Source organism: Takifugu flavidus, chromosome 4, assembly GCF_003711565.1.
Source record: "Takifugu flavidus isolate HTHZ2018 chromosome 4, ASM371156v2, whole genome shotgun sequence".
NCBI classification, from domain to species: Eukaryota; Metazoa; Chordata; class Actinopteri; order Tetraodontiformes; family Tetraodontidae; genus Takifugu; species Takifugu flavidus.
Genome location: NC_079523.1, coordinates 13517155 through 13543579, shown reverse-complemented (window position 1 = coordinate 13543579; position 26425 = coordinate 13517155). Strand labels below are relative to the sequence as shown.

The 26425-nt window shown below is 39.7% G+C and overlaps 3 protein-coding genes across 6 annotated transcripts in view; all 3 read left to right on the top strand.

Annotated features, from left to right (window-relative positions):
- Positions 1-9163, top strand: part of LOC130523716 (neuron navigator 1-like) — a 50709-nt gene extending 41546 nt beyond the window's left edge. Inside the window, 10 exon segments of the mRNA XM_057029184.1 lie at positions 615-712; positions 805-900; positions 1086-1254; positions 1668-1903; positions 2002-2156; positions 2244-2315; positions 2490-2686; positions 2822-2940; positions 5122-5319; positions 5405-9163. Coding sequence (XP_056885164.1) covers positions 615-712; positions 805-900; positions 1086-1254; positions 1668-1903; positions 2002-2156; positions 2244-2315; positions 2490-2686; positions 2822-2940; positions 5122-5319; positions 5405-5488 — 1424 coding nt within the window. The 3' untranslated portion in view covers positions 5489-9163.
- Positions 9164-9992: 829 nt separating this feature from the next.
- mybphb (myosin binding protein Hb) lies at positions 9993-20211 on the top strand. 4 transcript variants are annotated; one of them, XM_057029215.1, is made up of 14 exons: positions 9993-10296; positions 10914-10976; positions 11133-11201; positions 11367-11501; positions 13053-13220; positions 15612-15700; positions 15776-15971; positions 16066-16205; positions 16292-16451; positions 17577-17713; positions 19112-19298; positions 19385-19438; positions 19798-19828; positions 19914-20211. In XM_057029215.1, exons 1-12 carry the CDS (start codon positions 10056-10058, stop codon positions 19414-19416), a joined length of 1617 nt encoding a protein of 538 aa, XP_056885195.1. In that variant the 5' UTR covers positions 9993-10055; the 3' UTR covers positions 19417-19438; positions 19798-19828; positions 19914-20211. The 4 variants fall into 4 exon arrangements, with proteins under 4 accessions (XP_056885195.1, XP_056885192.1, XP_056885194.1 ...); XM_057029212.1 differs by having other exon boundaries at positions 10911-10976; XM_057029214.1 differs by having other exon boundaries at positions 10911-10976; positions 19798-19832.
- A 1738-nt stretch (positions 20212-21949) lies between these two features.
- Positions 21950-26425, top strand: part of LOC130523722 (synaptotagmin-2-like) — a 33560-nt gene continuing 29084 nt past the window's right edge. Inside the window, exon 1 of the mRNA XM_057029219.1 lies at positions 21950-22461. The gene's annotated coding sequence lies outside the window, so the exon portion shown is untranslated. The remainder of the gene's footprint in view (positions 22462-26425) is intronic.

Sequence of the window (26425 nt, the reverse complement as noted above, 5' to 3'; positions counted from 1 at the left end):
GGAGAGGAGACCATGACCCAGTGGGGTGACAGAGGCCTGTCAGGTGATCATGTTTCTGGACCCTTGCAGCCTCGGCCTATAGCAGCATAACTAAGATGTTAACCTAAGGATTAGACAATCCCCTAAATATGATAATTTGTCTGTCTATATAGTAACTGGGACTACAGAATTAATGATAATAAGCTTTTTCAAAGAGGTAGGTTTTAAGCCTAATTTTGAAAGTAGAGTTTGAGTCAGCCTCCTATACCTGGACAGGGAGCTGGTTCCACAGCAGGGGGGCCTGGTAGCTAAATGCTCGGCCCCCCATTCTACTCCTAGAGAATCTGGGGACCACCACAAGTAGACCAGCATTCTGAGAAGTGCTCCCGTGTGTAATGTTCAGGAAAAAGAGTGCTGGAGGCACATATGCGGTGAGGAAGTATTATTCTATGATGCTTTTGTTGTTTTAGTTTTAGGTTATGGCCCACAGTACAGTGGCTTCTGTATACAGTAGACACAGACACAAACACACATGTACCAGTTATTCTCATTCTAGTTATTTATTTTTATTTTTTAAAAACTTTTTTTTGCATCTTATCTGCTGTTGTCATTTTTTTGTTTTTACTTCTGATTAGATGGCCACTCTCTGGATTCTCTCAGTCTGTGTGCTCATGGGGATGATTGCCGTGTGAGAGTTGTTGTTATTTTGGCAGATTTACACGTCTTTAGAGATGTAAGTATGTGGCTTGCCAAATGTCCTCTTCAGAGTAATTAAACACAATTTAAATTCTTGCATGACACATTTGTCACACTGTGTGCCACCAGGAGGTTAAACAGCAAGAATTGTTTATTGGCACTGTCCGGTTGAATAGCAGAATGGACTGGGTCATCCTGGATTCAGCTGTCAGCCAGGCTTTCAAGGTGACCAAATATATTGATGATGCAAATAAAGTCATTATTCAGTGTGGCATAAATTTGAAATTAAAGCATTTTTTAAAGAAATACTATATGCATTTGAATTTTTAATTAATTATGTATTCTTACTGATGTCACTTAAGGGGTATGGCTCTTTATACTGCCACTACCAAATTTTGTTTTCATTACAGGTGTACATAGCCAAGGTTGACCCAACCTCCAGTTTGGGTCTGTCCACAGACTCTATATTCAGTTACAGTATGGGCCACATTAAAAGAGTTTTGGGTGGAGAAGCACCAGAGACTTTGCCATCTCACTGCATGTCCCAGGACTCCACTGGCATCACTCTAGCTCTGAAAGGTCTGCCCAAATGTCTGAGTGTTGCATTGACCGTTCTTGCTTTTAAACAAAACAGAAATCTGCAGTAAGCCTATTTTATAAATTGTCATGTAAAAGGTAATTATGGAGAGATAGTATTATTGGCTGGTTATTGACCTCCTCCCTGCTTAGGTATGTTGGAATGTAGTGAGTGACATGCAAGGAAGGCTGGGAAAGCAGTGGTAGTCCAGACAGGACTCTGTGTAACATGATCCCAGAGTAGCCAGGTCCAGCTGGCTTTATATAGCAAGGCGCATGGGTCCTTGTGGGTGATACATGAGAATCCAACAGGATTGTCAGAGGGTGGTTGGAAACAAGCTACCTTAGATTTCTTGATGATACTTTGAGCAATATAACAATTTGTTTATGTCTTTACTATTCTCTAATATATTCAGGTTTAAAGGAAAAATGTGTTGATAGCCTGGTGTTTGAGACACTCATTCCGAAACCTATGATGCAACACTACATCAGTCTGCTACTTAAACACCGACGTCTTGTCCTCTCTGGGCCGAGCGGGACGGGTAAGAGCTACCTCGCTTCCCGACTGGCTGAATATCTGGTGGACCGTAGTGCCCGTGAGGTGACCACTGGCATTGCAGTCACTTTTAACATGCATCGCCAATCCTGCAAGGTGATACAAAAGTGATGTCCTTGGTGAATTATAGTATTTGTTCATTCCCTTCTTTGTTGGTTATTGTCACTCTGTAGAATTTTCTTTCTTGTTCTCAGGATCTGCAGCTTTATCTATCTAACCTGGCTAATCAGATTGATAGAGAATCCAGCATGTCAGAGAGTCCGCTCGTTGTTATTCTGGATGACATTCACGACCCAGCATCCATCAGCGAGCTTGTCAATGGGGCTCTTACTTGCAAATATCACAAATGGTACACTGGCTGAGAAAATGTTGGATTTTTTTTTGTTTATTTCAAATTCAGTAAACTGCTGTTTGTCTTTGCTGTTTTTGTCCACAGTCCATACATTATTGGAACCAGTAATCAGCCAATAAAGATGACAGCAAACCACGGACTCCATCTCAGCTTCCGGTTTGTTTCAGAATTGTTTGTCTTTTCTATTCCTGTAATATTTTTACATGCATTCCTTGGATCATGCCAACTTCCATCATAACACCTTGTATCATATTATCCATCTTGATTTCAGTCTGTTTTTTAAATCCATATTATTTTAAATGTTTAAGAGCAACATATTTTCATTATCAGGATGGTGACTTTCTCCAATAATGTGGAACCAGCCAATGGCTTCCTGGTGCGCTATTTGCACAGGAAGTTGATGGAATCAGAGCATGAAAGCAGCTTGACCAATGATGACCTGATAAGGGTGTTGGACTGGGTGCCCAAACTGTGGTATCATCTGCACACTTTCCTGGAGAAGCATAGCACGTCTGACTTCCTCATCGGTATAAAACCCACAGGCCCGGAAACTGGCCCACTAATGTTAAACCAATTAACCAAACCAGTCAAGAGAGAAGACTTTCAATGAGACAAAGTAATTTTACACATATCCTTTATATCTCCTCCCCTCTGTCTATCAGGACCTTGCTTTTTCTTGTCCTGTCCCATCACAGTGGATGAATTTCGATCTTGGTTTATTGACCTGTGGAACTACTCTATCATTCCTTACTTGCAGGAGGGGGCCAAGGATGGCATCAAGGTGAGTAACTGAGAAACAAATCAAATGTACATTTAAAAAACAAATTAACAAAATCGGATAAGCTTTTAAAAATGACGGAACAAATTTATTAGTCCAAGAACACTATTACCAACTCTAAAATAAACTAATAGGACAAATTTGATGGACATGAATGACTTAAAGTAATCATATTTGTGCTGTTGCGAGTAATTTTGCCACCAAAGAAAAAGCTTCCGCAGATTGATTTTTTTCTGTTCTTTATTGAAAGACTTACATCCTAAACAGATGTGTGTGTATTACAACATGGTATGATTAATTATCATTGCTAATCTGTAACATCCTTCATAAAGACATTAATTATGTAAAATAATATAAACAAAAAACCACAGGACGTGTAAACCGATGATTGGAATGTCTTTTGTCCGTTATTTTATATAGTAAATGTTATCAAGATGATATTAGTTTTTTATTTGTTCATCCATACTGCCCCAAAATTGTCCATAAAAATCCATCAATGCATCTGGAAAGAGCCAAACTGAATGGTTTTAGTTGATCCTTTTCCACTATCGGCTCTATACGGTTCGACTCGAGATGGACCATTGTGGCCCTTTACACTATGTTACCACTTTGATCCAGGCGGGATTCATAACAAGGCAGTCAGAAAATGTTGTGATGCCATTAGCATGTAAACAGTTAATCTCTGATAAGTTTTTGGTTTGTCCTGTTGGTTCTTTTCTTGCCAGAGTCTTAACACAAAAGACAGAAATCATGACACAATAAATTCTTTATTACAGGTCAAAAAACATTCAATTCATCATTTGTCACAACATGAGGGTTTTTTCTTCTACACCAGCCTGCACCAAAAGGCTAAATGCTGGGTCCAGTGAGGACCCTATTGTTATGTTTACGGTCTGAGCCACAGACCACAGAGGACAATCAGGACCCCATTATAACTGTAGTTATTTATGCTTCCTGCCTAATGATCAAATTTTGCCATGGCATGAAAACACAAAAATCTACTCACAGTTCTGGAGAAATATTTGATCATTTGATCAAAATGGCAGGAAAGCTCTCCTTAGAAATTTTATTTTGCTAAGAATGAATAGAATGACATTGAATGACATAGTCATTGTAATCATTGTTCTGAAAACAAAAGGAAGTTGGTCAATTTTTGGGCCATTCCTGTCTGTGTTTAACCTTTTTCACTTGGTATTGGCGAAGGATCTTAGCCTAGGGATGTTTCGATAACACTGAGAATAGGCACACATCAACTAGACAAAATGGGCATCTTCATTTGTCAGAAACTATCAAATGGCAAAAAATGTGTGGTGAAAGACAGAAAAGCAGAACGAAATAAAGACCAAAAACAGAAAGCCAAAGATCAAGACAGAAAGAAATAACAAAAGAAAGAAAAAACAAAGATAAAAGAATTTTGAAAAAAGGATTCATACTTAGTATTTCAACTTACTCACAAAGAAATGATTCTACCTTAACTAGCAGTTAAAGACAGGAAGAGCTCGAACCAAATTGTAGGAATCTGTTCTACAATCAGTGTTGAAAAGCCACAAGTGCCCGTGTTGTTTTGAGTGTACACACAGAGGACATGTTTTATGTTATAGATTGCTTGACATTTAATGCTAGCCCACTAGCTGCCTTGACCCAAATTACGGAACAGTGATCATTCGCCCGTGTCTGAAGACATGTTTCCATTCAGGAAATCCATACAGTTTGGCCCTTTTGTCAATAACTTTTGGAGTCATTAAAACACAGACACAACTCATCTGAGAATTTATAACTATATTGGGTTGGATCGGCCCCATTACTACTTTTACATCTGCCAACTTACACTAGTTTTAAATTATGTGCTTTAAATTATTACCCTTTATCAACATTTGTGGCACAAACCTAAGTGTTTGGTGGTAAAGTTAGCACCATTTGCTGGATGTAACTTGATAGTGGAAAGATTGTTTTCAGTAGTCCTGAACACTCCTGTTGCGGCACCTCTGGAGACCCCCCAGTTTAAAACCCACAGCCATAGAGTGTTTATAATGAATCTGTTATCTTAATCATATGAAATTCAACAACCAAAAATAAAATACTTATTGGAAAGGTCAAAATTATACGGGTGTCAAAAAAAGTCGAAAAATATTTACCATAATACCAGGGGAGTCTACTTATTATTGATGTGTTATGATACTTCAGGTTCATGGGCAGAAGGCAGGATGGGAGGACCCAGTGGAGTGGGTAAGGGGCACACTTCCTTGGCCATCTGCCCAGCAGGACCAGGCCAAGTTGTTCCACCTGCCTCCACCAAGCATTGATTCCAGCAGCCCTGGACAGTCCCTAGAGGAAAAAACGCACAAGGAAACTCCACCGAGTTCCATGGAATCTGATCCACTAGTGAGATTGAGCATTTTCTTATAATTTTGAGTAAATGCTCAATTGAAAAGTTGATTATTACTGATTTTTGCCTTACTTTTCTTAGATGGCCATGCTTTTGAAACTTCAGGAAGCTGCAAATTACATCGAGTCACCAGAGAAAGAAGACCCTAGCCTCCCAAAACTTTGAACCACTGCATTCAAAAACAAATGAGCTCATCATCATCTTAATAGATTGAAGGTGGAGTCTGCTGTTTTAAAACTGCTAGAAAGATTTGAATGTCACTTCACTAATCACTCCCCCCAAAAACTCTCACTACAACTCACCCTGCGCGCTACTTAACTGCACAAGTCTTTAACTTCATCAAGTGTCAATCTCCAGTGTTGTGCCGGAGAATGCTCCCTTGACATGAAATTCACATCCTCCCAATTCACCTTAATATCGCAGGTGGAGGTACTGTCTTATGATTTATTCAAGGTAGTTTTCTCTGTCAACTGGACTGGGTTTCTTCTCTTGAAGACGTTTCGCCTTCTATGATTTATTATTATTTGTGGAGGGAAGAGAAGAATACTGGTTATGCAGGCTCTTTAAAACTTTTATAAAGAGAATAAGTAAGTGAGAATAAGTTCTTCTCAAAATGAAATCCTTATAACACATAATTCTCAATGGATAATAATGAATGCAAACAGGTAGCCTAGCTTTAATTACTGAATTAAACTGATTATTTAGGCGAATTTGATGTAATTGACATGGCATTTTACGAGGCATGATATACGCATGTCACGGCAAGTCGAACAGCAGCCCTGCCATTAAAAGCACTACCTCTTGTATTTAACTCGGGGTTGAGTTCATGGCAGATGGCATTCTATGACAGAACACGAGTAGGTGAAAACATATCATAATGACTATGACTAGCAACATAATTTGTGGCATTATAGTTAGAAATTTATCAGCATGTACAATTGATTAGTAGCTCCTTATTTAGCAACAACTGGCTTCGGTAAAAGCAATTCTTGTCAAATCAGGGATGGACATTTTGTTTTATTCTCTTCTGCCATGGTTCTCCTTAAGCCAAAGGTAACAAGTCAATGCGAGGTCAGAGTTGTCCGCTATGTTTGTGCCTGTGGAGTACCGTACACGAGAAATGATTGACACCTCAACAGTGACACCTATCTGTGATTGGTGTTTTTGCTCAGGTGTGGTTGTTTCTTGCAAATCAAATTAGACGCATAAAATGGGGTCAGAGAGGGCTAATTTTTCCACAGATCATTTTACTTAACAAATATGAAAAAAACAATGGTTTTTAGAAATGCATACTGCACCTTTAACTATCTTCAGAAGATGTTCACTAGTATTCAGCAAGTGGATAGAACTTCATTCACATTCTTTTTTCCCTTCTCTACTCTTCAGCTGGTGCTAGGTCACTATGAAATTTATCATCTCATTAATTACAGACTTCAGGTGATTTCTTTAACAGCACATGTACTCAATCTCCTTATGTGTGTGCATCAGAGCTTATAGAGTACTTGTCAAAAGAACTATTTTGAGTCTTGTTTTAGGGAAATAAAAGAGTATGACAGCACGGCAGATACTTTGGTACGTATCTACAAACGTACACATATGCAATCCTATGACCTTCCTAAGCAGGTTATACAGATCAAATGCCTTAAAAGTAAAAAAAAAAAGTTGTCATCAGATAATATTGGTGCTTCTACACATCATTCAGGTTGTTTTTGGCTGTGGTTTATTCCTAGCAGTGATTATTCAACCTCTTTGCTATGGTAATTGTCTGCGACTGTCCAGGACCACACCAAAAGCTCCTAGGTTTGACATTTTTGCACTTTCATTTTTTTATTGTATTTACACATCCCACATTTTAGACCAATTTTAAACATTATTTAGCAGTTTTCATTTAAATTTTTAAACTATTTTAGTTTGAAATTGTTTCTGATATGATGTCCTTTCTTCAAAATGTACCTGCACTTATCAGCTGTTTAGCTGTACAGCACATAGATATATTTTATGCATGAAAGGTGCTATAAAGTCCATTATAATTATGAAAGGCTTTTTGAGCATTTTGACTTTTTAAGGTTAAAATTCAAACTTGCTGTCATACTCTTTTGCATCAAACTGCATTAAAAGCAGTATTGCCATTAAATAGCAGGACTGATATATACGGGGATCATATAACATAGAAACCATCCTCTGATTGAAGATTTACCTTATGTACACATAGCCAAATTCTCATTATCCCATCATCATTCTCACAGTGTATATTTGTATATACAAGCCAGTTAGACCAGCTATTTAATCATTATTTGTTTCAGATTTATTTTCATCCTCCATTCTAATGGCCACATTAGTGATTTAAGTCAACCCATGAATGTAGTTAAAAACACCGCTAAGACAACTGTTTAGAAGTATTAGTTATTAAATGGTTGACCAAACGTCTTGCCACAATGTGATAGAAAACCTAAAACACCTTAAATGATATGTCATGAATGACAAACTAGGCCTTTCACCTTAGTTTCATTTTCAGTGTTGCCTGTGCTCTTAGAAATGCTCTCTTTTGTCCTGAACCATTAGGGTGTGGATTAACACATCACACAGACCTTCAGGGTAGGTTAGAAAAGACTTTTATGTCACAGCTGTGTCAAAGTAACCCTATGATAAATGTCCATCACATCAATGTTGTGTTCATCTCAATAAGAGGTAAAAAATGTAAAGACTTTTTATGGTACTTGCTCTGACTGAAACTTCATGTGTACATAAATCCTGTATATGAATGTTTGAACATTGCATGACCCACAGCTATAATTGGTTGCACATAATAATTTCATAAATCAATTAACTAATGGTGTTTTAAAGCAGAAAGCCAACTATACATTGATTTATAGTACAGAACATAAAGGTCATGTGAACTGAGTATCATCTTTGCTACTGTAAATAAGTTCTATTTTGACAGGATTACACAATGCCTTGCTGACTTCTGCAGGTTAAATTAAAGCCATCAATTTGATCCTCTCATTTTATTCATTGGTTGTTGTGCCTGTAGTAGCTGTGATTTGTGTTTGCCTAAATGTATCAAGACTATGCAGCAACTTCTACTGGTATTGGCAGTCTGCTAAAATCTGAGCTTCATCAGGGAACATTCACCTGGCCTGCATTTGAGTTTGTCTTTGCTTCAAGCAGAACATAAACCTTCAAGAGAGATGCAGTTGTGTGAGAATAGGGTTTAAAGATACAGAATGTAAGAAGCCACAACCTTGTACTTGTAAATTCTCAGAATGACAGCAAACAGTATATATACAAGAGTAATTTAAACAGGTAAAAATTAGCACTTAAATATTCAGAAACCTCATTGAAATAAAGTGGATAAGGAGAAGAAATAAATATAATAGGCCAATACATGTTGCTGAATAGTCATTGTTTTGCAACTAAGATCTAAAAAAATTATGGAGTATGTAATGTCACTAATGTGCAACTGTTAAAGGTTAAGTGTTGTAAATGCATGAAAACTCGTCATGTGTGAGGAAAAACAACATACGTAGATGTATGTTTGAGAACTAAATATATTCTAAATAACAGTTCCTTTTTTATATTCAGATTTGATATTTACCTTTTTTTTCTCTAATGAATCATTTGTAAAACCTAATTTCTTTATTTTGTACAGGGCATCGTTGTAAAGATTGTAAATAGACCAGCATGGTGAAGGTGGCAACAATCATCAAGGAAAATCCATTCTCAAGGGTATTTTTCTTCAAACGTTGGTCCACTATATGGAAAAAAGAGCCTTTCTGAAATCTTTCATCCACTTACTACTGGTTGTTGGAATCAATAAAATGGAATCAAATAAATGTGTAATTAATGTCTTCCTATCAATCCCTGCTGTGAACAACAACTTACATTTTTGCACAGATGAGAAAAATGCAGGATTCTGAACAAATTAGACACAATTTAAAACAATCTTTGTAATTTCTGAAGTTGAATTGGAAATTAGACTGTTTCAAAACAATTAAAATGTCACAAATCTGCAAAAACCCAACTCTTCAGAAGAACTAATCTCTTTTTAAATAACTGTAGTTGGTGCTACTTTAACTAGACTATGGCAGAATATGACAATGACATTATGGGTTAATCTAATTTTGAAGTATTTAATTTTCTTGCATCTAATTATTCTAAAGACCTCTAATCTTTGTCCTACTTATGTCTCTACTATCAAAAAACAGATGAATAAATTGTGACCATTAACTCACAGTTGCACTGTCCATAATCCATACTGTTATAAACCCTGATTGGGACCCAGACACTCAGAAAAGTAATCCAAGCCAGTGACTAACAAGATTTAAAAAAACAAACAAGTGCCTATATAGTTATCTATCTATCTATCTATCTATCTATCTATCTATCTATCTATCTATCTATCTATCTATCTATCTATATAATACACTGTTAACTACACTGTTAACTTGGAATTTTAGATTTAGTAGAAATCAATTAAACAATATTATTCTTACAAGTCCTTCGCTTAGCCCTGGAGACGATTCAGCGCCGATACCGTACAGCCGCAACTAATTGCGCACTTCAAAACCAAAGAGTGGCTGATTTGACCAGACAGGCGCCAAAGCTCATTTGACAGTACTTTTTGACTGGGAGGAGTCACTCGGCTCGAGCCTATTTAACTCCAGAGCAATATTGTCATTTGTTCCACTTTTCACGGACTTTACTGAGTTGGGAATAAGCTGCAACCTTCATCATGCCTTCCAAGCCCGCTCCAATCAAGAAGGCTGCAAGGAAAGAGCCAGCAAAGAAGGAAAAGGCTCCAGAACCCGCTCCTGCCCCCGAGTCGGCACCTGAGTCCGTCCCTGTGGTGGCACCCGAACCTGCCCCAGAGGCCGCCCCGGCAGAAGCCACCCCAGCCCCCGCAGAGATCGAAGTAGCACCTGCCGAGGGAGAGGCCCCAGCTGCCACAGCTGAAGAGGTCAAACCTCCCACAGGTGGTAACGCTCCAAACGTATCGGTTTCATAGTATCTGCAAACGACCTATTTTCGCATTGAGAATTGGACTCTTAACCTTTACATCAAAAACAGACTAGTATGTTTGTGTTATGCGTAAGCATCAGTTCATCTTCACGGACGGGTGTCTGTGTGTACTCGGTGGCAAAAGACGGAATATAGAGACCGCTGCAAGGTGACCGAATCAGTAGCGAGCTCCGATTCTTAAATAAGTCATAGTCTAAAGTTGGTGTGTTATCTTTTAATGTTCCTAATATCGAAGGCACCACTCAAATTTATACCTTAGTGCGACAAATGTAACAAAATTTAAGTTCACTTGGAGGAAATGCGATGTATAAACCACAGCGTATTTGCATGCTGTTTTTCATCACAATCAGTGTATTTTGCCACAATTCAAACCTTCAATATCTCCACTTTTTTGATTAATACCAAATACAGGGAATATTTGTATATACGTGTGTGTGCGCGTGCGCGTGTGTTTTAACTTGGAATTTTAGATTAAGTAGATGTTTGCTCAAGCTAATATCACTAAGGTTTATCGCACTGAGCCTTTCTTGTTCTGCTCCACTAATATTCAATATCTAACATTGACTAGTAGTTGCCACTGCTCCAGCTGCAGAAGACCCTGTTGTCACTGCTGACCCAAATGCCCCTGTCAATGGTAAACCAACATGTTATTTCAAAGCATGTTCGCTACTCTCTCCTGCTCTCTAATATAACAAACTATATAAAATCAGAATAAATGTAGTAAATTGATCCAGATAAAGGGATTCACTAGTCCTGTGATTTAATTGTTCTGATAATCATGCCTGTTCAGGTGAAGCGTCTGAAGCTGCAGCACCAGAGGAGCCTAAACCACCCACACCTCCTCCTCCCCCTCCCAAAGGTAATCCTCTATTCAAAAGGGAAAATTGCAGTGAATGTGGACATAGAACTTCTTCTTTTCCTGTAGCAATTGCTTTAGAACTGATCACATGACCTATCAATCTCTGATTTAAATGATTGTTGCATTTTCTACACCCTGTAAATGTTTTTTCTGCTTTTCTTGCAGAGCCCACAAGTGCTCCCCTGGACCTGTTTGTCGAAGACAAGAATGACACTTCGGTTACTATCATTTGGAGCCAGCCAGAGGTTGTGGGTTCATCTGGCCTGGATGGTTACACCATTGAGATTTGCAAAGATGGAAGTAAGTAATGATTTCTGTAATGGCAACTTCTCACCTTTTGGTTTGTAAGGAGAAGGGGGGGGGGGGGGGGGGGGGGGGGGGGTTGTCACAATGCCACAGCAGTCTCCTCAGTAATGCTACGTGACATTTTAATTATTTAAAAGCTTTTTAGCAGCATGCTATTTCAATGTGGGTATCTTTGAATGCATCTGCTGTATGTTTATAATCTTTTTAAAGGCACCTGTTAAATTGCTGCTTTAAAATGGGTCAGACATATTAGTTTGCAGCTGTTCCAAAAGTGTCACTGGCAGCGTTATACCACAAGCTTCCTAACTTCTCCCTACAAGGAAAGTGGTCTTTTGGGAGCTGCTTTGCTGCTGCTGCTGAAGGTTCTGCTTTTAGACTTACAGCCTGAAGCTAATATCAGCAGCAGTTTAATGCAGGCTTGATTTAGCATTTGCCCTCATAAAAGCAGTATCATGTCTCATATAAGAATATTTCCATTTACCCCATTTAATTCACATGAATGAGATCTCTTACTTATTTTACTTTTTTTTTTTAAAACGTCAAAATTTTCTATTGTCACCTTCATAAAATAATCTCCTCCATTTCTTTTTTTTTTTACGTTTTTTAGAAAACCCCAAAACAGCTTGCCCAAGTCACACTTGACATAGGCCAATAGACTAAAGTTGTGGGATCACATGATCTGTTAAACTGAGACTGTAAGTGATTTTAAACATCTTCCCTTTCACAGCTACAGTATCAGAACATTTTAGAATTCGGCGGCTATTGCATCTTTTTGAATGAGCGTGCCACCAATAATTTACTTTACATGTAAAAAAAAAAGTATAAATAAATGAAAATACTGCAGCATTAACTAGAAGAGACTGGCATATACAAGGGCAGGACTAAATTTAGCCAAATGGTGTTATCTGTCAGAGGCACACAGCCATGGGATACACTGCCAGCTCACGTTAGCAATTGTGATAACTACTCAACCTTTATAAAAGCCCTTAAACATTGGTTGAAAAGAAATCAGTCTTGTACCCATACATGAATCACACTCTGATGTCTGTTTATGGTTACTTTTTGATTGTTTAAGTTTATTGTATTGGTCTTTGTGTTAGTGTAATAATGTGTAATTCTAACTCTGCAAATGGCGTTTGTTCTTATGGTGCCTGCCTCAGTACGGCAATTGAAATTTTGCTATTCTGCTAACCCTGGCATATTTGCATTGAAGCATAATGCCAACAAGTTGAACAGTGTGCACTGTACATTCAATAAACAATAACAGAACAGAACAATTCTCCTGATCTTAGATTCCATACTCAGCTATTGGTCTTTCTGGTTTAGTGTAATGTGTCTATAATGTGTAATTCTAAGTCTGCAATTGACATTTGTTGTTATGGTTGCCTTAGCAAGTGAGATTTTGCTATTGTGCTAACCCTGGCAAATTTACATTGAAACTTAATGCTTACATTTTAAACAATGAGCACTCCATTTCATTTCATTATACAATATAAGAATAAAACATTTCTGATGATCTTAACGGTGTATGATCTTCCCACTCAGCTGAGGACTGGAAAGCAGTCAATGAGGAGCTGCAGAAATCTTGTCGCTATGTCATAAAGAACCAGACTACTGGCGACCGCCTGAAAATCCGCGTGGTGGCCATGAACGCAGGGGGTCGCAGCCCCCCTGTGACCCTTCCTGAGCCTGTCCTGGTGAAGGAGGTTGCCGGTAAGAAGTACTTGCAACAATTAGGCATATAGATGAATATTTTTACAACTAACATCTAAACAAATTAGAAGTAAGGCCATTTATTTTAAAGACCTTTTCTGTCACAAAAACTTGACTTGTAAACCTCATCAATGACTTGCCCAAAGCTGTATAATAAATGGATCTAATACCTGAAATCTTTCTGAAACAATGGGGTAAATGCTTCCTAAATGCTTCCCTCAAAAAATTGTATTAAAAATTGTATTATTTGTCTCAATTTAATTAAAAAAATTGAGATATTCTTTAACATGTCTACACAAATATACCGTAAATCTGGCTAATGTTAAATGGAATTAAGTGAAATCAGACAACACATAAAATGTGAAACACAATTACCGGTACATATAAAAGTTCATTATTTTACCATGCAGCTGTTAACTCCACAGTTAACAGTTTGAATTTTTAATATGGTTTGGATTCATTGGATGACACTCTTAGCTTTTTTGAAACTGATGGTCCTCTTTGGTTTCCTTAATAGCCCGAAACCTGAATCCACTTCAGGCATAAGCATGATAATTACACACTTGATAATCCAACAGTTTACATGATTTGGCCCTTAAAGTAACGGAGGCATTGCTGTAGTTTGATATGAAATGAGGATTAGATCCCCAGGGTTTAAAAAGAAGCACCAGTATTCAGTTGACTCGCTCACAAATCATCAATGTGCGTAATGGAGACCTAAATGGGAGGGGCAGTGCAATCTGATCCTGACTTGCAGCTTTGCTATATACACGTTCAAATGTGCCCCCACCATGCCATAGCGTGGTGGGGGCACATTTGAAAATCTCATGAATTGCTTCCGACAAACTCTCTGCAAAGCTTTGGAAAAATAGCTGAGATGTTACTGGTATTAACACAGACTTTTCTGTTGCATTGCGATCCATACCAGGGAGGGTCAGAATTTTCTTTGGCAAGTTCAACAGTGACAAATGATTTGAGTGCAAGCAGGTGGGGGATCAAGGACGAGCATGGTAAATTTCAGCATTGCCTGCTTACATGGGGCTAGATATAGATCAAATGTCTCTGGTGACACCTGATTCTTGAGACTCTTCCAGAGACTTGGTGTTTATTTAGAAGCATGCCAAAGACTTTGCGGTGGGAATGTTCATTAAGCCTCATCATCAGCATAGTGTTTAATGAGTGATTAAATGCTGATATTCACCATTCTCCATTTATTTTCAAAATTTTGATAACCAGTCATATTATATATGTGTGTGTTTAAAATGCATTCCATAAGGTGAATACAGGTCTAAAAATAATAATTGTGTGTGGTAAGAGTAAATAAGAAAACAACCTCATTCATCTCCAAATTAGCAATGTCACCCTCTAAAAATTAATGAAATTCATGATTGATATTTTGTGGCTTGTGCAAGCATGCCTTCCTGTATTACTGGCTATATTCATTATAGACAGTGGAAAAGTTTTCCATTGCACAGTGTAATAGTCTCAGTTTTTTTTCAAAATTAGTTAGTTTATAATAAAAAGGAAGTAGATGTCAAGCTGCTAGTGAAGGGTAGGAGTGAAGAAATATGGTTATTAAAGTGTATGAGTGAGTTGCATCTGAAAGTAATTTTATAATCAAATTGTGAAGAGTTTCTTCAATGCTGTCTAGACCTTTTTTAGTGAGTTCATTTTCCATGATTCTTGAAACATTTGTAAAGCATTTCACTGCAGTGTGGTGTGAATGGGGTAACCAAAGAGAGTGGTATGTTGAGAGGTGATATTCTGGAGTACGGCTGCTTTATTTATAATCCTGAAAAAGGTTGCTCTGCTGAACTCAGCCGGTGACACCACTCACCATATTACTTTCACAAATGGGCTTCTTTGAAATACACCTGAGCATTACATGCCACTTCAAATATTTTACCTTTTTCCATTTATTTCTAAACAAGTAATATCATCAAAGTTCTATAGAGCCAGTCACAGAGGCAGGAATATGTTTGTTTTAATTGTTATATATTATTAATTACATATACAATAAATATTATTGTTATGATAGTATTATCATTGATAAATCCTTTTTAGAACCACGTAACATGAGTTGTGTCATCCCTAACTCCTAACTAATGTAAAGTAGGTAACATAGCTATTATTTTTGATTTTTCAAGAAACAAATGTTCATTCCACTCATAGCACAAGTTACTCATAAGAACAGGTTACCATATCAATACATTGTAGCTTGTTAAGTAACACAGCACAACAAAGAAATGAAACGGGACTAATATTTTGCTCAAACTTTGTTTTAATCTCATAATTCAATAAACATTTGATAAAAATTATTCTATGGCAACAAAGGTCAAAATGTTCCAGCCAGCTAAAGAACTGAGCAAAACCTCTTGTTGTTTACTATAGACCGTCCCAAAGTCCGCCTACCTCGATTCCTCAGACAAAGATATGTTGCAAATGTTGGTGATAAGATCAATCTGACCATCCCCTTCACGGTAAGTCAAAAGTGACCACATTTCTGTGCCAGAGCCTGGTTTTCACTGCTTATCTTTGGTTTTCATTTAACTCAGGGAAAACCCAAACCTGTGGTGAGCTGGACAAAGAATGGGGAAGCACTGGACAAAAAGCGGGTTAACATCCGCAGCACTGATAGAGACAGCATCTTGTTCATCCGTTCATCAGAGAGAGAAGACTCTGGGGCATATGAGATGTGTGTGAAAGTGGAGGACTTTGAGGACAAAGCAGTGCTCATCCTTCAGATTGTTGGTGAGCAAACTCTTGATCAAATCAAAAATGGGAAGCATTACAGTCTCCAAACAAAAACTTATGGTGCAATGCTAAATGGCTATATTCTTTATAGAACTACCAGGGCCTCCTGCCAGTGTGAAGATTGTGGATACCTGGGGTTTTAATGTTGCACTTGAGTGGACCCCTCCAAGTGACAATGGAAATACAGAGATCACAGGTTACACAGTTCAGAAGGCAGACAAAAAGACCGGAGTGAGTTTATATTAAAAATAATACTAGTAATCTTTAACTGATGGAGATAGCCCAAAATCCGGACCTTATCTCTTTTTCTGTCTCAGGACTGGTTTACTGTGTTGGACCATTACCATAGACTGAATGCCACCATCTCTGACCTCATCATGGGTAACACCTACAAGTTTAGAGTGTTTTCTGAAAACAAGTGTGGAATGAGTGAGGAAGCCACTGTTACCAAGGAGGAAGCAAAGATTGTGAAGACAGGTATGGTAATCTGAAAATAATGTCTCATCTAATCTAGCGTTTGTTGAATACGCTTTTACATCATTAAAACATTTAAATTTGTAGGTTTCTTTCTTAAAAAGTGCAAATAGTTTTCTGCCAAATCTTAGATCAAGACACGAGCAGTATGCTTAGAGACATTGTCCAGCAGGAATGTGAACCATCGTCCCAGTCTCAAATTCACTGGCTGACTGAACCTGGTGTGACTGATTTTTCCTCCTCTTGGCACCACCCATCTTTCCATCAAATTTGACTAATTTTGTAGTCCTCACTGTGGAGTAGCAAGTACTTAGCCCCCTTAGGTGTGAGAAAATAAATGAGCTGTGCGCACAATTTTGCAATCCATAGGAACAGATACATAGTCAGTTCTTCAATATGTACATAACATGCCAAAGACCAAAACTTTGCAGCTACTTCAAGGTCTCTTCATGTGTCTGTGCGTCACTGTGAATATTGTCCTACTTTCCTCCCCCATGAATTGTGGTGGGTAGCACACTCCTGGCAGGTTTGTTGTGGTATATTGTTTTCATACAATATAGTATGATACTCGATCTCACAGTGCTCCAGGCATAATGAAAAATGTGGAGTTGAGATGTGTAGTTTTGTATCCTAACCCTGACTTCTACTTCTCAACAACTGAGTCCCTGACTTCTACGGAGAAGTGCCACTGTATAGTTATCTATCATTTCATGTACCATATTTTCACGACCATAAGGCACACCGTATTAAAAGGCGCAGTCTCAGTTACGGGTGCTATTTCTGTATTTAACACATGATTATAGGACGCAGGCATGGTAAAACCTACTGGTACGCTAGCTTAAAACATGCATGCTAGCATGTATTTAGCAATGTACTCACATACATCATCTTCTGTGTCCGAAATGAACGAAATGAATCCGAAATAGCTTTTGCAAAAGCTGAAAAGCATTTACAGATTTTGGAACTTAGTGCACACATAAGGCACACCTAATTATAAGGCGCCCCGTCCATTTTGGAGAAAATTTAAGACTTTTAAGTGCGCCTTATGGTCGCAAAAATGCGGTAATACCAGGGGTAATGGTAATGACAAATTTTATACCCTTAAGGTGTTTCCCCTTTACTATCTAGGTATTGAATACAGGCCACCTGAATACAAGGAACACGACTTCAGCGAGGCACCCAAGTTCACCACTCCTATGACCGACAGATCCACCACTGTTGGCTACAGCACCAAGCTTCTCTGCTCCGTCAGGGGAAGCCCCAAAGTACAGTCACATTTTGATATTAATATATTGCATTAGTTCTACAGGTATTGTATTTTACAGGTTCTACAGGTAGTGTATCCAGTTAAATGAAAGACTCAAGGAAACTTATTAAACTTTATTTATACAACACCTTTCATACAAGGAATGTAGCATGAAGTGCTGTGCAGCTTAGAGGATTAAAAGACCTGACATTCTTTCTATCAGGACCAGAAGGCAAAAACTAGGCAGGATAATATATAGGCAGGATTTTATTTATATATGTTTAGGCCTATGCAGAACAGCAGGGGGGACAGAGCATCTCCTTGATATATGCCACATCTGATGCTCACCTGCGCAGTTGGCTTTGAGTTGGCCTCCAGAGTCGTGTTCCACAGCTTCATGGAGTTCTGGATGAACTCTCTTAGTGTCCTGTTAATGTTATACAGCTTTAGGCACTCCAGTATCCATGTGTGCAGCATTGAGTCATAGGCTTTCTTGTAATCTATCCAGGCAGTGCACAGGTTGGTGTGCCGCATCCTACAGTCCTGGGCGATTGCCCTGTCGACCAGTAGCTGGTGCTTGGCACCTCTGGTGTTGTTCCCTATGCCTTTCTGTGCTCTGCTCATGTATTGATCCATGCCTGCTGATCTTAGCCGCTATGATGCCTGATAGGAGCTTCCATGTGGTGCTGAGGCAGGTTATGGGCCGGTAGTTGGACGGTATTGTGCCCTTCTGGGGGTCCTTCATTATGAGGACTGTCCGGCCTTGGGTTAGCCACTCTGGGTGGTCCCCTGATGTTAGCAGCTGGTTCATTTGTGCTGCCAGGCATTCATGGAGTGCAGTCAGTTTCTTAAGCCAGTAGGCGTGGATCTTATCGGGCCCTGGTGCTGTCCATCTCTTCATTTTGGACACTCCTGTTTGGATGTCTGCTAAGGTGATGACTACTGGGTCTTGTTCTGGGAGTTGGCTGTGTTCAGTCTGTAGGTCTTGCAGCCATCAGGCAGTAGGGCTGTGAGCCTTTGCTTAGCAGTTTCCAGTGCCTCAGGTATGGACAGTTTGTTGTACTTCTTGGGCCACTCTGTCCTTAGATTCACGCCTCTACTCAGCTCTGTTAGGAGGCTGACTTCTCTCCGTGTTGCCATGATTTTTGCCTCTAGCCTTCTCCTCCATGGGGCCATTTGCTCCTTATGGCTATTCATGCTCTTCATCTTATAGCCAAGCATCTGTAGGATTACCGTTGCCGTGGGCATACATCAGCTGATTGGTCTCAGTGATGGTAGTGGTAGGGATGGTTGACACACACACACACACACACACACACACACACACACACACACACACATATATATATATATATATAATTTCTCATTATACTCTAAGTACATTGCATACCTCCATTAAAAAGATATTTTTCCTCAGCCGAAGGTTCAGTGGATGAAGAACCAGATGATCATTGGTGACGACCCCAAGTTCAGGCAAATCTGTGTGCAGGGCATCTGTTCTTTGGAGATCCGTAAACCCAGTACCTTTGATGGTGGCGTATATACCTGCAAGGCCATAAATGATCACGGAGAGGCAATCATTACTTGCAAACTGGAAGTCAAACGTATGTGTAATTTAACTGTATACAGGTATTTCCTTGTTAGTTGTATGTTCCAGCATGAAAACCTGTAAACTGACTGTGTTTCACAGAGCCAGTTGTTGCAGATGCAGAGAAGAAATAGGTCATCCTTCAAATTCTCACAGGTCAGAAACTTTGAGCCATATTCGAATATTCTGCTGAAATAGCTATTCAATCATTCCTGCTTTAGCCCAGTTCAATGCTTATGAAATTCATGAATAAAATCACTAAAGAAGATATTGATCTACCGGTAAGTACAGAGGTGAAATCTGCTATCTGAGTGACTTACATGGAGGAGTGCACACTTGGAAATGGGGGCCTCTGCCACTGAAAAGGTTCAAGCTGTAGAAACTATGAATTAAATCTGTGGCGGTTCCTTATGGTCTTAGTTATTCGACGTAATCAAATTTCCTTGACTTGACAGCCTCCTTTAGACCAATGATTTTCATTCAACACCTATTGTTTTGTTGGAATCCCAAATTAGGATCAGAGGAATGTGGCCTTTGCAGCATGAAGTGAGTGAGTCACTTAGTACTATAGAAGCTTCTACCTATAAGGTAAAGTGATTTTGTATTCAGTATTTCCCCTTTGTCTTGACAGGAAGGTGCTGGAAGAACATGTATATATGGCTGTTGACCACAAAGGGTGTGGCCTTTTGCAAAGTTGCTCTGTGTTATGATGAGCAATCAGTGTTGGATGAACTAATTGTTTATTCACTGGAGCTTATTAAGTTCACATCCATGTCTGTGATCAGCTTGTTCCCTGATACTGTCTCTGTTAAATTGTTTTTCAAACTGCCTCTTTTCAAGCCAACTACAGTAGTTGTTCACCAAAGATGTACTGTAGGCAAATCACATACATCTCTGTGTTTATGTCAATAAATAAATATCAGACTGCATGAAGAGAGCAGCTCCATTCTGTTTGGCTTGTAAAAACCCACAATACCGGTACAACATTGTATGCAAAGAGTTCCATTGTATTTTGCTGAATTATGTAACTATTTGTTCTCAGGGGTTACTGGAATTGTGACAGTCGGATGACTGAAAAGATGCAGGGTACACCAACACATGGGTTCACACAGAGGCTGCAAAAATTGACCTGAGTGCCCCTGATCAAGCACTTAAACAGGAAAAATGTTTGGTGTTTCTTCTTGAGAGAAGAAATAAGAGCAGATTGATTTTATAAACCTGTTTAAATCTTCCCTTTGTATGCCTGAACACAGCTAAATGACGTATGCGCCAAATGGATTGACTCTTTGGGTGTACTGTCCTCTAGTGTTAAAACCATGCACTGACATCTAAACCTGGCTAAAAGGAGATTTCCAATATTAGTAGTAAGTCTATATTTGTAAATCTATCACACCAGGCTGAGCTATCGCTGCTATTTTAAGGAGCCTGCTCAGATACTGCTGGTCTGCGGCTTGAACCTTTGAGCTGGTAGCCTTAATGAGGTCTCAGACCTATTTCTGCAGTGTCCCTGGACACTGACATCTGGCCTAATTTAAGGACTGACACTATTAAACCGTAAATAAAGCACCAGTGTAAAAAAATAGATGAATAAATCTTTAGTTTATGTTATGTTCATTTTCATGCTAAATACACCAGAAGAGATCTGCCACAGTCTTATCTTTAATGATTCTTAAGATTACTCATTCATCCACCATCAACAAGAAAAGTATAAATTGTCTTAAATAGTTTGAGCTTTTCATTTTCCTCCATCACTTCCCAATTTAAGAACCAAGGGTGAAGAAACAGGACACTAGCTGTGGAGCATCTCTGAATCACCTTGGAGGTTCCAGATAGCTGCTTCGAAGTGGACAAGCCAAGCTTAAATAAACGGACGTATTTTTCTTGCATGGAGGTTTTGGCACTGCTCTCTTAATAACTGTAGTAGGGAAACTGGAAGCTATACCACAGACCTGTTGTTGCTTCTTATTTACAGAATTTTAGACTGCTAAATTAAATGGACTTTGCTATTTACTATGACCAGCCAACATATTTGTGGGGGGATTTTTTTTTTTTTTAATTAGTAATCTTTCCTATTATTGTGTAACTGTTTGGGATTGAATCTTTTTGTTGGCAGATGTTAATTTGTCAGAGCAGACACAAAAATAGGTTTGACTGAAAGAAACCTGAAGCGACAGTATGCTGCAGCTGTCTCGTGAACAATCAGCTGTCTTATTGATTTTGTTGATAAGAAAGCTAATTCAATTACATTTCAAGATCTGAGCTAAAAGCAGGAAAAAAGGTTAAACCAGCCAGAATCCACTGAACTAAAGAGAATAGCTTTAACTGAATGTTTACAGTAAGTATTGCTTTCTGCTTATTCTAAATGACTCTTGATTGAATTCCTCTTTTGTTTCAGCAGAAGTCACTTTAGTCTTTGTCACCTTAATGAGGCAGTTGTGATCGCAGTAACTGCTGTAGCACTCCGAACCTCAACTTGCATACTAGAAATAAGTCTGTCTGCCTATTACAATTTCTTGCTTCTCCATCTGTTGGAAATCTTCCCTGATTCCACACTGCAGTAAAAAACAAACACCCATAACCCCATGCATAAATCTTCCACCTCCTCCTCTTACTCATTGCTCCTCCCACCTCACTGCACTCACATTCTTGCAGATTTCTGCAGGAGAAATACACACAAGGATCAAGCACAGCGAGGGCTACTGCAACCTGATGTGTAGTCTTTACCTTTCTTTTTATCTTCTATTGCCTCTCCCGCCACTCTTCCTTTGGCACCTCTGAAAGCTTAGCACTAACAGCAACAATAACAAAAAGAGGAGGAGCCCATTTTCACAACAGAACTACACATACACACACTCAAGCCAATTGATGTTGAGGACTTTTTTTTTATTGAGCTGCCCCTCACCCAATGAGAGAGCATTGCAGTGTGAGTGCACCTGCTTCAATGCTGGATTTCAGCGTGTTAAAACCATGTTGATGATCTGACTCGAAAAACTCTTGCTTGGGAAAATATCAGCCAGGCGCAATTGTATTTTATTAATGACTTTTGACAGTTGATGAGGAGCTAAAGTGGAAATTACTGACTTTTTTTCCAAAATTAATTTACCTTCTGGTTGCAAGTGAATTCGAGCTTGCTCTTTTGTACAACGCTCAACACTGCAAGAAGCACATCTTCCTTCAAGGTAAGCATCATCTCTTCCTCTCTGTCCGGGGCAGCATTATCTGTTACTGAGGCTGTGCTAGGGTGCCACAATTCTACATATCCTAATTACACACATCTTGGCTGAATGTTGGTAGGTAAAAAAAAAAAGCTCAATTTGTATTTCTCAATGGTTATTAGAGCAGATGCTGTTAGCCAGATATCTCTCACTTTAATTAGAGCCATCTGAGATTCCTGAACATGGACAGTCTTCATTGAAGATTTGTGCGTATGCAAGGCTGCAATATGGTGTTTCACATCAAACATAAATCACAATGTTAATAATACAAATAATCGCACCATATGTGATGTTTAATTTTAGTATACAGAGAAGTGTACAGTGGAGTACAGTTCTTTGATAGAAAATTAAAATAAGCAACTATTTAGATACCTTTAATGTATTGTTTTAACAATGACACAGTCTTTGGATGGATGATAGGAGTCAGCTTACTGCTCCATAATAAAAGGCACTGAAGGAATATGTCCAAAGTCAAATCTGCTGAGCTAGCGTTAGTTAAAGGACAACACATTTCTGCAGTGCACGTTCCGTAAAACCATTAAATCCTCTTCTTTGACAGTGTCATGATACTCTCTTCACAACTACTAACACATTTGCACTAGACATGGCTCATACATATTCTTTCAATGTTCACACTGTGATTTAAATCTCTGAAGCATGTTGTATTAAGCAAAATTTGAAAAGCATCTTAGATAGGGTGATGTGTTCTGTTCAGCTGCAGTGGGGATATATACAGTATATATATGCATACTGTATATATGTGTGTGTGTATGTATGTATGTGTGTGTGTGTGTGTGTGTGGTGTGTGTGCGTGCGCGTGCGTACACACACATACATATATATACACATACACACACACACATACATATATATAGACGTCACATATGTATATGTATTATATATACACATTATATGTATATATAATTCCTCACCCTCCTGGGCAGTGCCTCTTTCTTTCAGACTTGGGTCCTCTACCAGAGGCCTGGGAGTCTGAGGGTTCTGTGCAGGATCTGCTGTTCCTAGGACTGCGCTCTTCTGGACAGAGATCTCTGATGTGGTTCCTGGTATCTGTTGGAGCCATCTACTCAGCTTGGGTGTTACTGCCCCTAGTGTCCCAATCACTACTGGGACCACTGTTGCCTTCATGCCCCACATTCTCTCCATCTCCTCCTTCAGCCCTTGGTACGTCTCCAGCTTCTTGTGTTCCTTCTTCCTTCTCGTGTTCCTTCTTCCTGATGAGGATCTTGGCCTGCTTGTTCTCCAGCACTTTCGGGGGTGTCTCCCACCTGGACCCTGAGACCTCCAGTCCATACTCAGTGCAGATATTCCTGTACACTATGCCAGCCACCTGGTTATGCCGCTCCATGTATGCCTTACCTGCTAGCATCTTGCATCCTGCTGTGATGTACAGCAGTCTCAGGGGCATCTCCACACAGTCTGCACCTGGGGTCTTGTCTGGTATGGTAGACCCTGCTCTGGTGCTCAGGGCCTGTTCTTGTGCAGCCATGAGTAGTATCTCTATGCTGTCCTTCAGTCCGGCCTTTGTCAGCCACTGGTATATTTTCTCAATATCAGCCACTTCCTCAATTTGTCGGTGGTACATTCCATGCATGGGCTTGTCCTTCCATGATAGCCCCTCAGGTTCCTCCTCCTTGTTGGACTTTTGTTGCCTGAGGCATTCACTCAGCAGTGGGTCAGTGGGGGCCATCTTCTTCATGTACTCTCGGAGGCTTGTTGTTTCCTCCTGGACAGTAGTTCACTTACTAGTACTTACTAGTCCTCGGCCCCCTTCCTTTCGCTTTGTGTACAGCCTCTGGACACTGGACTTAGGGTGAAACCCTCCGTGCATGGTGAGGAGCTTCCTTGTCTTGATTTCAGTGGCTTGTATCTCTTCCAGTCGCCAGGGTATTATGCCAACAGGGTATCTGATTACTGGCAGGGCATAGGTGTTTATGGCCTGGATCTTATGCTTACCATTCAGCTGACTTTTCAGGACCTGTCTTAACCTCTGTAGGTATTTGGCTGTGGCTGACCTCCTAGCTGCCTCCTCATGGTTACCATTAGCCTGTGGGATCCCTAGGTATTTATAACTGTCCTGCACATCTGTGATGTTCCCTTCACGTAGTTCAACCCCATCAGTTGTGATCACCTTTCCTCTTCTAGATATCATCCGCCCAAATTTGTCTAGACATCCCGATGTCCTTGCTGTAGATTCTAGTGAGGTGAATCAGAGAGTCGATGTCACACTCGTTCTTGGCATACAGCTTGATGTCATCCATGTAGAGGAGGTGGCTGATGGTTGTTCCACTTCGGAACTGGTACCCATAGCCACTCTTGCCACATCTGATGCTCACCTGCACAATTGGCTTTGAGTTGGCCTCCAGAGTCGTGTTCCACAGATTCATGGAGTTCTGGATGAACTCTCTTAGTGTCCTGTTGATGTTATACAGCTTTAGGCACTCCAGTATCCATGTGTCCGGCATTGAGTCATAGGCTTTCTTGTAATCAATCCAGGCAGTACACAGGTTTGTGTGCCGTGTCCTACAGTCCTGGGCGATTGCCCTGTCGACCAGTAGCTGATGTTTGGCACCTCTGGTATTGACGGTATTGTGCCCTTCTGGGGGTCCTTCATTATGAGGACTGTCCGGCCACTCTGGGTGGCCCCCCGATGTTAGCAGCTGTTTTATCTGTGCTGCCAGGCGTTCATGGAGTGCAGTCAGATTCTTAAGCCAGTAGGCGTGGATCTTGTCAGGCCCTGGTGCTGTCCAGCTCTTCATTTTGGACACTCTTGTTTGGATGTCTGCTAATGTGATAACTACTGGGTGTTTTTCTGGGAGTTGGCTGTGCTCAGCTTGTAGGTCTTGCAGCCATTGGGCAGTAGTGTTGAGCGCTGCCTCTTTCTCCCAGATACTCTTCCAGTATTGTTCTGTCTCAGCCCTGGGGGGGGTCTGTTGTCATCTTGTTGCCCTGCCATTGAGAGTAGACCTTTTCCAGGTTGGTGGAGAACACCCTGTTTATTCTCTTTTCCTCTACTTCTCTTGTGTACCGCTTTAGTCGGGTAGCCAGGGCTTTCAGCCTTTGCTTAGCTGTCTCCAGTGCCTCAGGTATGGACAGTTTCTTATACTTCTTGGGCTGCTCTGTCCTTGGATTCACGCCTCTACTCAGCTCTGTTAAGAGGCTGATTTCTCTCTGTGTTGCCCTAATTTTTGCCTCTAGCCTTCTCCTTCTTGGGGCCATTTGCTCCTTATGGCTATTCATGCTCTTCATCTTATAGCCAAGCATCTGTAGGATTACCGTTGCCGCTGCATACATCAGCTGATTGGTCTCAGTGATGGTAGCGGTAGGGATGGTTGACAGTGTGTGTGTGTGTGTGTGTGCGTGTGTGTGTGTGTGTGGTGTGTGTGTGTGTGTAGTTACATAACATGGCATCTTGGTTTAAAAGAATTCTTGAATTCTGGACTTCTGTTACTTTTTCCAAAGACGTTTATCTCCTATCCAAGAAGGTTCTTTAGTAATGCTCTTCAAACCTTGAATACTGAGAATATTCACAGACATAATGTGGCATATTTCATATGTAAATAGGTATATTTCATATGTTCATATCATTATAAAGCAGATAACAGTGACAGAAACCCCAACCTTTAACCTACTGTAACTGTACCCAAGTTTTAAATGTATTGTAGATTAATAGTATGCACTTAACTGTACAGCTTTTATACTACTACATCATTTAAGAAAAAAAAATGTGCTAAGACATTTTGTCTTTTTGAGAAGATGTTTTATAACATTAACCATTTTGCTGTTAAAGTGGCTGACATGTCTTTACTACTGCTGCTACTGCTGCACTGTAGTTTTTGTCTGAGGCCATCAGTACAGCATTTCTTTGCCACATTTCTTTGCTTGAAATGTATTTGTTAAAGCTTTGACC